General features: G+C 37.1%; 1 protein-coding gene across 4 annotated transcripts; it reads right to left on the bottom strand.

The window, feature by feature from the left end:
* Nucleotides 1-139: 139 nt before the first annotated feature.
* LOC135674791 (6-phosphofructo-2-kinase/fructose-2,6-bisphosphatase-like) lies at nucleotides 140-11659 on the bottom strand. 4 transcript variants are annotated; one of them, XM_065184962.1, is made up of 23 exons: nucleotides 11351-11659; nucleotides 11214-11277; nucleotides 10810-11111; nucleotides 9809-10027; nucleotides 9219-9440; nucleotides 8470-8562; nucleotides 8012-8110; nucleotides 7875-7904; nucleotides 6327-6380; nucleotides 5946-5999; nucleotides 5795-5872; nucleotides 4649-4740; nucleotides 4512-4569; nucleotides 4334-4408; nucleotides 3596-3643; nucleotides 3108-3205; nucleotides 2403-2478; nucleotides 1747-1809; nucleotides 1554-1645; nucleotides 825-893; nucleotides 659-722; nucleotides 507-572; nucleotides 140-391 (listed from the first exon to the last, which is right to left on the bottom strand). In XM_065184962.1, exons 1-23 carry the CDS (start codon nucleotides 11510-11512, stop codon nucleotides 314-316), a joined length of 2256 nt encoding a protein of 751 aa, XP_065041034.1. In that variant the 5' UTR covers nucleotides 11513-11659; the 3' UTR covers nucleotides 140-313. The 4 variants fall into 4 exon arrangements, 3 of the variants coding, with proteins under 3 accessions (XP_065041034.1, XP_065041032.1, XP_065041033.1); XM_065184960.1 differs by having other exon boundaries at nucleotides 8470-8565; nucleotides 11351-11657; XM_065184961.1 differs by having other exon boundaries at nucleotides 8470-8565; nucleotides 9809-10024; nucleotides 11351-11654.
* Between the last annotated feature and the right edge of the window lie 496 nt (nucleotides 11660-12155).

A 12155-nucleotide genomic window follows, 5' to 3' on the forward strand; every position in this document is an offset into this window, starting at 1 on the left:
GACCAATCATGCTCATCCGTATCTCCGGATCTCTTCAGCAAATTCAGTGTCCTCTTTAATCTGCTCGAGAAATGCTACCTGCTATCAGTATGAAATACACAGCCTCGTCGCTAAAGAAGCAGAAAGTACACAGGAGATGTGCAGATTGCTCTGAATGAAGAAATTAGTTATTTTGTTCGGTGATAAATGATACTATAAAAAAGTGATTTGGAGAGGCTTGCTTTCAAGCCAACATCCACTCTGTAAAATCATAATTACTTAAAACAAAAACAAAATGGTAGGACCAGCTACATGCAACCTCCCGGGAAATGAATTAATCCATTAGCTTGTATCTCTTCTCTTGAACACCGATGACGCCCATTTGTATCTCAATTATTGTGTGAAGTGGAACCTGCACGGGTATAAAAAAAAATTTTTAACTAGTCTAAACCTAGTCTGAACTTCAATGCAAAAGTATAACCACGGATGCTTCATGTGTTTCAGAAATTTTAATGAAAACCACTTACTTCAATGTGAGGAATTTCTTTCAATGGTCTGTCAGCAAAATATGAATATAATGCTCTCAACACAGCCTATAAGATAGGAGTATCTGAGAAACCAACACTTTCCAAGTAAAACCATCCATAAGCATAGACAATTAAGCCTTCGTGCAAATTACCTGGTGAGAAATGACGACAACTGGTGCACGTTGCCGTTCAAGCTCAATAATTACGGGTTCCAACCTGAGCATGAAAGATTGTCAATGCACACATTTAACATATGATTATCTGTTGAAAGCACATAGCAAACAAAAAATTTAATCAAATTAGATCAGTAGAGCAAACCTTTGAATGACATCCAAGTATGACTCCCCACGAGGGTATCGATATCTGAGCTTGTCCTTCTTACGTGATCTGAATTTTAACATGGAAGAAGTTACAAGACATTCAAACAAGTGCATAAAAATAAAAAAAGAAGAAGTGATAAGTGAGTCAACTGGTTTTCTTTTAAGTGAAAGGAAACTGTCTCTGAAGGTATCGGTTATAATGAAGAAAGAGGTGAAAAAATGAGTGATGAGTTGGAACTTGATTTCACATATTCTGTGAAGAAAAACTCAATTTCAATAAAAAATGGAAGTCGATTTTGTGGTGTACTAGGACTCTACTCTCTAACTTCAACCATCTAAGGGATTTTTCCACCATCTTACTCCTACTTGGCACTAAAAGAAGGCAGACCAATGCATAAGGCTCCCCCACTGGTAGTCAGTATATGCTTCCCCATGAGCGGAGGGATTGTTTCTTTGATGCTGTCAATGGAACCCAGGCCACAAAGATATAACTTTACTATAATGCAAGGCTCTCCCTCTAATACCTAGCGGTGTTGATTTGTCATATGAAGCACGTCAACACAGGGAGAGCCATCCAAAACCACACTAGAGCTTGATTGCATATGGGGTTCAAATCAAGCCTTCAGATTTCACACTACTTTTTTTTGTGGCCCAAGATCATATCTGACTTCAGTTCATGCAGATTATACTCGGGACATTGAAACTTGTCAGTTCATATGATGCATACTCATATTCCTCAGGCATGTTTTTCTTTATTTCTTCGTAAGTCATTCCATCACATACTCCGGCATTTATCTCTTCAAGGGCACGCCATTGTATCTATAAGTAATAACAATAACATTAAACTGATCACATTTTGAGCAAGTGAGATGAAAAGAACGCACAGTACTTTAAGTTAAAATCCAAGCATCAGAAGATACCTTTGGGAATCCAACAATTGGACTTGCAGTTAATATAGTTCTTTGAAGTGTGCTAGTCCATATCTAAGACATTTGAAGAAAGAAAAGGACTTATATGAATAAGATAGAGCAACAAGCTATGTGACTATTCATCTAAGTACATGGTTCCAAAAGTGGAAATTGTTAGACACATCATAGGAAACATGAAACTAATGGATCCATGACGTCATTCACAGAACAAAAATGAATAACTTTTTAAGAGATGAACAGTTGCTTCTTGCAGAGGAATTTAATGCCTTAGAATTCTAATATGATCTCAAATAAATAATGTTGTATGATCGTATCTTTAATTTCATCTAAAAATTGATGACAGATCATATTAATATATTTTTTACCTGAATAAATTTTATTAGTTTAGCAGGTATTTTACAAATGTCATAAGTTGTCAAATGACTATTTTACCTAATCCTACATCAGTTACCCATATCATCAAAGAAAGAAAAAGAAAGTCAGCTAAAAGACAAGGAAAAAGTTAAAGCTTGATAGAAACCAACAATATCTACGAACAAAGAAGCAATTCAGAAAGTTAAGCAATATAAAGGTTCAGGTAGGAAAAAAATCTAACTATGCTGAATGAGAAAAGAATGTGCACTAAAGTCCACAAATGATTTTCTTACGGAAGCTGTCCTCTCAGACTTCAGTCTCTTCTCAACAAAATTTGCAAGTTTCTTTGAATAAAGTTCACCGGCTTCACTGCTCAAAAGTTGAAACAAATCAAATTCACAGCCCTTTATCTTGAAGAACAAAAGTTTGAAGAAGATCGTGCATAAAGTACATGATCGAATGTCTGAGTGCTACAATATCTACAAACTAGAGTTGATCCTTATGCACATAGCTACAAGCATATAATTTCGTAACTTGTCTCTGGGTCAAATATGAATAACATACAATTATTATAAACAACGTGAGCAGACGATCAAAATAACATTATAAATTTACAATATTTCTTATAATGAATAGAAATGCAAGAACGAACATATGGTTGAGCACTTCTTATCAGAGACACATTATTTAATAGAACTATTACCATATCATGATCATAGGCACTGCAACATGAAAAGTACAACCTTCTAGGCAAAGATTTCTGCACACACCAAGCTCAAGGCTGACCAGAGATAGTTGATATGTACAAAATGTTGTTATTTTTTCATTGTAAATAACGAAATAATAGAAAAGTTCACTTTTCATTAAGATGCAAGAGTTCGTTGACTAATACCACCAGGACGTCTAACACAGAAGATGCTTTATTAAGCATGTAATTTCAAGATTAAAATTCTAAATACAGTAGATTTGGCAATATTAAAAAGCTCAAGAGAGCAAACCTTAAAACTGCATCACCTCCAATTCTTCCTCTAACATTATCTCGACTTTCACCATGCCGTGTAAGGAGAATAGGCCGGGGTGTTAGATGAGTATTCACCTGCAATTTAAGTCTGGATACCGTGACACTCGACAATGGCTTTTCTAAAAAATTGTAACTATTGTTGGTTACTCATGACTTTTAAAAATATTAAAAAATGGTTTAAGTTTGGTATATGGGTGGTTTAGGCATACTCCTGTACTTAATTCTATGACATTGTCAACTTATACAAAACACAAAATAATGAACATAACTTCAACATTTTGGGTGGGTCATTCCCTTCCTCCTCTCACATATAGATAGAGAATACATATTGTCAGCGGCAGACAGTTTTGTACATTGCTATAACCATAATATTAACAAAGAGCAGATGATGTTTGAACCATCAATTCTATGGAAAAAAGAATGAACAAATTGTGTATGATACAATTTAGATATTCGCATATGTACCAGGAAGAAGACAATTCGGCCAGGAAGATAACCACTGATGTTGTTAACCTGAATAAAAGATTCAAGTCATCAGGGAATGATGGTCAACTAAAAATTTAAAAAATATAATTAAATTTCAATTGAAAATAAAAACCTTAGTACATTACATCAAAGTTGAGCGATAATGAAAACATTATTAGAAACGCATAAAAGTCATTCACCCAAGATGTACTGTCTGTGAGGCTTACAACTTTTTGGTATACAACATTACCCAAACCAAGTATACTCTGATGGAGCTTGTTAAATACTAATCAATTTAGGTAAAAATACAGCTATAAGTTACAGTGTCTCTTGCTAATGCCGACAATCTAAAATGGCTAAGATTTTGTCCTTCGCATGGGCTATTGCCAATGGTCTTTGGAAAGAGCATTATTTTCCCTTGCAATTTTATGATGGATGGTGAGCAATTTAGTCATTTTAAGGTAAAATAGAATTTTAAATATGCCAAGCAATATCATTAATGTGGGTGACCATGCCGAGGCAGGTACCATCAGAGCTGGCACCTTGCGACTGATGGATCTGTTTGTTCGAAGCAATGACAACCACATGCTTTGAAGCCTAATGTTCACTGGCATAATATGTTGTGATAAACCAATCCTTAAACCGAAAAAAAGGGTGTAACTCAGGTAAAGGGAAATATATCTAAGCAACACAAAATGATAACAAAAATAAGAGAAAGGAGAACTATATATAACTCACTTGTATCTGCCCACCTTGTCCACTGACCATGTCAATCATTTTGATATAAGAACCCTCTTCCACTGGTTCATATGCCTATAAACGAGTATATATCATCCATTTTGGATTTAACGAGCATATGAACAAAAAGATGCTACCTGCTAAATGTAGGTAGAACAAAGGGTATTTGCTTGGGAACCTTTTCATAATTGGCTAAGCGTTCTTTAAAGTCTAGCATTCCAGCTTGAAAATCTGGTCTGCAGAGTAATAACGGAACCCATTTAACCTGAGGCATATGGACATAAATCTACCTAAAAAAAAATGTAAAACACTCACTCTTCTGCATAATCAGGGCTTTGTTGAATTTTCAGCCGTATATTTCTTTCTATTATATGTTCATCATTGCAAATTGTTTCCAAAAATATGATCTGCAACACAGATTTGAGCAATCAAATAAAAATCAATTTAATATATTTTATTAGAAGACAGAAAAAGTAATATAAAGTACAAAGCTTGTGGAGGATATATATATATATTCTCTTCGTTTTAAAAACCACATATGATTGGTGAAATGAAAGGATCAAGAATTGTCGAAATGGTGAAAAAAGCCTTCTGGTTATAAGTTCCAATAGAATATATTCACCCTGTCATTAGTGAAAATGAAAAATAAAAAAGAAAACTACATAGAAATGAAAGAACAAACACATTATTTGCATTGAGAAACAGGTCAACAACAATAATTTAACTGCATTGGCTTCTGTATAAGCTCTAATCACCAGGATGAAAAAAATTCTCAATTGGGAACCAGGCAAACCTTGTTGATGCCATTATCAATCATCATATATAGTACTGGCATGTTAATGCAAGGGGCATGGAAAATAAAAATTGAAGTTGGAATAATCTGTACATACAAATGAGATAATCAAAAAATCAGTATTTACCTTGAAAATGGTAGATTGAGAATTAATTATACACGATGATGGAAGATAGATTTATGAACTGCAGGGCCCATGATGGCAACAAGCTAGTTGATATACACCATCCTTGTTTATGATGTTACAATGACATACATGCCGGATATATTATGAATTCTTTCTAAGAGCTGAGGTCCTTCACAGTTCACATTTAAAGATTTCAAAGCAATGCCTAAAATCTACCAAGATTTAAATCATGTCAACTATACAACTATCACTTTTAAGATACCTAGCATTTGACAAGCAACTTAAATTAGGATATAAGAGAAATAAACTGATTTTTAAGTTGAACATAAGAATATCACCAGAAATGCCAAATGCACATGCTAAAAGTTCTAAGATAAGGCCAGATTTAATTCTTGTGAATATCCAATGAGAACTTCAATCTTTGTAGCTCAAGGTTCTTCCTTGGCAAGAGCAAATTTTGACCCCTAGAAGCAGAGGTCAAATATGAAAACTCAAGAGGGCAGAAGTAATGATGACAGCAAGAGTAGCAGACAAACAGTACCTTACATTTTCCTTCAGCCATTTTCATGAGCATATTTCTTCGTTTTCTGGTGCTATTTGTGGCATCAAAAATACCAACCTATGGTACAACCAGAAACATAAGAGCCAATTATCCCACTGCCACTTTATCACTATAACAAGTAACACTATACCTGACCTCCTTCCTGCATCCAGGCTATCATATCCTCCATGGCTAAAGCAGCAACCTAGAGACATTGAATAACAGGAAGGTACACAGGCAAAGTAAGTCATGTAGTTGAAGTTATTTGCTTCAGCAAAAAGTTCGATAAAGTTAGGGGAGATTTCTCTACAACCGGTATATACACTCAAGCTTGTCGAATCAAAAGTGCAACTAAAAGGCTATATACAGCAATAAGATAATTTAATTATTGGTACACCAATCTTAAATTTTTAGCTGAAATATTTGAAAGCAAAACCACAAGCATATGGGACAACATTTGAATAAGTTCAGTACTGTTGTAACCAGATAGTGAAAATTAAACAAGCAGCAGCTTGGATCGCTTGTTGCTAACCTCATTGCGAGCCTCCAAACCTTCGGGATTGTCCCCACGAAAAAAATCAGCAGACTGCATAATGAATCGTTCAAATTTATAAAGCATCACGGAGAAAAAGAATATGAACAAATTTTGAGAGGAAAAATGGTACTAAATGACAAACCTGAAAATCAGATCAGAGAATTAAATCGAATTTAAACTTCAGGGAAAAACTATTATCGATATTAGTTGAACATAGAAATAAATTTTATCGGGCATATTAACATCTTTCAAATAAATACCCATGGTGGATCATGTAGCACAAGTCAAGTTCCACCTAATTGAATAGTACCACGCAAGCAGATCTGAAAATAACATCAAGAATGACAAGAAAATCATCATCACGCTACAATGAAATTCAACTAAGTAAATCATCACCATGTTAGTATTTTAATTTACTCAATTTTGGTGAACAGGATCACAAGTTTTCCCTTTAATATAAGAAATCATGTCATATCACATAACACAGGCCGAAACTTGATGACCTGTAACCTATATCAATATTGAGTCATGCATGTCTACGACCATGCATAGATAAAGACTCGCAAGACTATTAACAAATAGGAGAAAGATAAACTCTTTTCTGCTGCTGCTTGATCACCCAAAACAGTGGTTTACTTCAAATCTGAGTATACCAGCAGTAAGCACAATGGATGTAACTTATCCAATTAAAATTTTCTGATACAGATTGGCAAGACTATCAATGAATTTCAGAATAAAAAATGAAAAATATCAACCAATTTTAGGAGCATGGAAACAGGAATGTCGTTTTGCTAGACCCCTGTTTCTGGTGGTCTGGTCTGCCCATATAGAAAAAAGGCATTTGCTTGTGTGCCTCTGCCCTAATCACATCTCGCATTCATGCAGGACCAGTGCGAAATCCTATAGAGCACGCCATCGTCACCTACCAGGTACGTCTTCTCTTCCACTTCCTCTTATACCTCCTTCCTCTTCTTCCTTCTCGTTCCTCTTCCTCCACTACCTCCTCTCCTTCTTACTCTTTCTCATTCCTCCTCTTCCTTCACTACCTACCAGGTACAGCACTCATGCAGGACCCATTGATAAAAAGTTTGATAAAATAATAGTTCTACTGAAAAGACATAATGTTAATTGTGAAATATAAGATTTCTAATTTAAAAGTTATATGGTTATATATATATATATATATATATATATATATATATATATAAGCTCTTTTTTCTAAGCCCAATCAAAACAAAGGCAACCAAGACCAAGAAGCAAATCACCAAATTATTTGGCCAGGGAAGAAAGATAAAACTTAAGCATAAATACCTAGTCAACTTCACTATTGGAAAATATTATATCCATAACTGAAACAGCAGCAACACCTTAGTTATCAAATGCATGTTTATAATTGTTCCGCAAGATAAAGCTACCAAATATATACTGGAAGGAAAGGCAGATCCAAATGCAATAAACATGGCAAATAATTTTATATGAGCCTTGTATTATGTGAAAAATGCCTTGATAAACATTTAAAAGTAGACCACCACTCATTTACTGTACCTGATTTGTTCCAAGCTTAAGGCGGCGATACTGTTAGCCAAGTAACACAACACAAGCAGTTAGTATTATAAACTGGATCAACAATAAATTTAATTGGCTTTGTGAACAGGCAGTATGTAAAAAGTTACAGTCTTCACCTTTCCAACATTGAAATGCTTGGTTTCATGACCTAACCATCGCAGGTATCTAGTGAGTTTGGCTGCAGTGAAGGTTTTTCCCCGGGCTGGCAGACCAACCTGTAGCATCACAACATAACAAATAGAACAAAGTATTGGCAATAGCAATTAAAGAAAAAATATTAACCGTATATGAATGGTGAAAGCTGAAAGAGGTGCTGCATATAACCATAAGTTATAGGATAAATAGCTTTAACTAAATTAAACTGGTGGCTCCATGTCATTGAATAGTTTCAATAAAATGTAAACAAGGATGTGATGGCTTGAGTTTTATATATTCGTTTTGTGCGTTTGTCAATATTCAGTCACCTAAATGATATTGTATACCGTGAATATGGAGAATACATGAAACAGCATACACTGTTTAAGCAAATACTTCCACAGTAAAAGAAAATAAGTTTCATTTTATATGTCATTACCAACACAATGGCCAACCTACTATCCTCCTTTGGTCCAAGCATCTGATCAGCAACAGCTGCGGCTGCAACTGCTCCAGCTGCGGCTGGCATGCCCTTCTACCAATTAATAAAAAAGATATGTAAAAACATCAGATGTGTAGTAAAATAAGCAGCAGTGTCTTCTGGACTAGAGGAAAAACAAATTTTAACATGTCTATATTCTGTACAGAACTGTTTGATCGAATAGTTAAAAGAAATTCATGAAAAACAATTAAAGAGTTTTTCTACTGCTTAATTAAAGCATCACAATAAAAGAACTCTGAGATTCATTCCCACAAGACATTATCCTGGTGGTCTGTGGTTCAACTTTCCAAACAATGTGCTTGGGCACCCCCCGTGCACAGGGCAGCATCATTAAAATTCACATCTTGCTGTTTGTTTGTGTGTTTGTTGATAGTGTAACAAATTCTTACTGTAGGACAGCACGTAGCCATTGGACTACTTTGATAGATAAACAGCAAATTAAGTTGTCCGCAATCAAGAAAAGAAAGAAAAAGAAATAATAAATGGACACTATAATTACAGTAAAGGCACTCACCTAGAGTAGGCTTTTACAGATCAAAATGAAAAATGAGCTAAAGGGAACAAATGGATGAACTAATCGTAAACAGAACTGTTAGGTACAACCAATAGAATCATGCAGGAAACTGACAGTTGATATTTTTTTCAAATGACCAGTCAACAAGAAGATTCTGTCTGCTTGAACAAACCTTTGTTTCAGAGTCCAACTTGAGATCAAATGTGAATGCACCTGCACTAGCTGATTTAACAAGTCTAGGGGAGCCAACACCCCTATCGACAAAGAGTCCTTTTTGACCATCTTGCTTTGGCAATGGTGAAAATGTGCCAACTGACTTCGACTCAACCATACCAGGAGCTGGAGGACATTTGGGATGATCTGAGTCTGGATCCAAGACTGTAGTATCCAGATCCTGAGCAAGCATACAGGAGAATGATAGTTGTTACCAGCAATAAGGTGAAAGTACATGTCGACGTCAAGCATATTATCAAGCAGAATATCTATGTAACGGAGGCAATTAAAAGCTTGCAAATGAGAAAAAGGTTGACGTAAGAGGAAAACAAAATTTGATCAAGATCATCAAAATATCAAAAAAACAAGTAATAATAACTGGACAGTGCATCATAAATAAATTAAACAATATTTTTGCACTTGACCTATGACAAGAAAGCCAATGGAAGCAATAATGTGCAATTATAAATACAGGCTATAAATTTATTTAAGCTGTTTAGGTTTCTGATGCAAGACCTCAGAACTACAAGAAGAGTTGCAAGCAAGTACCTTACAGCTAATAGAATAGTCAAGTGAAAAGACACCAGCTTTACTTGAGCCATATGAACTACCACTTAGGGCATCATTCTTAGAGAAAATTCCAGCAGTAGGCAATGATCTTGGTGTCTCCGTCAAATTAGCTGCATAAACAACACCAGCACTAGCAGATGGTGCTGGAACAACATAATGTTCTAAATCAAGCTCCAAAGGAGATGCTGGCCCAATCTGCTGGGAAAGATGACAAATATGAAAATTGCAGCAATGAAAAAACATTCACAATCAGCATATAGCAGAAATTAGACAAGGTTGAAAATAACAGGGTTAGACTCTATTTAAGGTTCGAGAGACCCAAATGCAGTGTCCATACAGAAATGACTATAATCACTACTAAGCAGGACGAATTGTAAGTCTTACAATTTCTAGTTTTCCACTCGGCAATTGCTTTTTCTCCCTATAAAAGATATCACATTGTAAACGATATTATCATAAACATCCAAGCCCTTTGCCAGTGCATTGTTTCGTTGAATAGCAAGGTCACAAGTCAAAACCAGTCTCCATGAAGATCATTCACAAAAAATATTCTGTCAACAAAAGGTGCCTAGAAACTCAGCTCATGCCTAGCGGTCATAATAGGTACATGTCCAGAAGCCTTCCATCTATAAGACTTCTTATTTCTTATTCATTCATCATCTACAATTTACATACATTTTGCTTATTGTTCTACTAGGTATCCCAGTTCTACCCTCATCACTTTTCTGCTTTACAAACTGAGAAACTCGCCATACTACATATAATCAAATAAAGTTGTTGTGAAGCTGCAGAAAGCAACTTTCATACAAGCAAGTTCTAATGTTTTCTTTTGAGTGAATTACATTCTACATACCCAATGAATGTCTTGACAACCTTTTAGCTGAAGAGACTTACCGTTCTACTGCATAATCCTACAAATATGATGTTCTAAAAAGATAAGCAAAAGGCATCAATCTCGACCCTGCAAGTTCCAGGAGTACCTCCAAACCCGTATTTGGCGCCACATTAATACTGACATCCGGAATCCCTCGCACCCTTGACGGCTGGAGATTCTCCTGATAGGCCCGCCAACTGGCGGCAAGATCAAACGGGGACACAATGTCGGCCTTGATGAACACCTTATACTCAAGAACCTCTTCGTCCCCACCTATCTTGAACAGCGCCGACCTGGCGTCGCCCTCCTCCAGCGTCCCTCCCGTAAGCAGCCGGCTCGGCCCCTCCTCCACCACGCACGGCGCGTTACTGTACTTGGGCTTCAACAAGAACTTGAAGTCCAGCGTCTCTAAACAACAAGAAAAAGCCCACGCGACAAAACAAACGCAATAAGAAAACATGATCGCGGAGGCAATCGGATCCAAAAATCGAGGGGGAGGCTCGCTCATACCGTGATCGGGTGACACGACGAAGCTGAGCTCCCACATCGAAGCAGACTCGCGCGCCATCGAGAGCTGAGGGGTCAATCCAACGTCAAGATGCGTCAGAATTGATCGAGAAAGAGAGGAGGGGGATCAATGATCTTACGGCTTTGGAGAAGTCCCAAGATCCTGTGATGGGAACGGAGCCGTAGACGTGGGGGATGAGGTCGCGTCGGATCTTGAAGTTCTCCATCTTGAGGGAGACGTAGAGCTGGCCCTCGCGGCCGCCATGGCAGCTGCCGGAATTCTTCGATGCGCTCGTACCCATCGCAGGAACGCCTTCGGCTCGGGGGAGGGAGAGATAGGGCGGCGAAGGGTTTGGGTGGAGGAGATTAGGATATAGGAGGAGAGGAGCGGGCGCGACGGACGAAAAGAAGTGGAGAAGCGGCAGGGGGGAGATCGTGAACCAGACGGCGTTGTCATCTACTGGATCGGTTGAGTCGGGCCCACCGAAGGGAACGGGAGAAGCGTGAGCGCCATTTGGGCGTCGCACTGGGCGCGTGCCTAGATATTATTTATCTGCGAGTGAGCAATCTAGTCAGAGCCACCTGCGAACGCATTTAATTTTGAACGGTAGATATGAGAAGCACATGCAGATCCCACGGCTCCTATGAGACATAGATAAAGAAGGAAACCGCGCAAGAAGGCAGGTGGCCAGCGGTCCGACGTGTTAGGTCGCATGCGCTTGTGACATAAACCAGCGCAAGAGGACAGTTGTAATAACAATGTCTAGTCACCGGTCCTTTTTTTTTTATTTAGTACGATATTAGCAGCCCTACGACAAATAATTTTGTGAATTTTGTATTTACTTTTAATACTTAACTTAGTTTAATAGGTGAAGTGTTAATAGAATGTCAAAAATAGTAATATTGTAAAAAAAAAAAAAAGAGCACACCTAAGAATATATTTTA

The sequence above is a fragment of the Musa acuminata genome, chromosome BXJ1-5 (genome assembly GCF_036884655.1).
Source record: "Musa acuminata AAA Group cultivar baxijiao chromosome BXJ1-5, Cavendish_Baxijiao_AAA, whole genome shotgun sequence".
Lineage (NCBI taxonomy): Eukaryota > Viridiplantae > Streptophyta > Magnoliopsida > Zingiberales > Musaceae > Musa > Musa acuminata.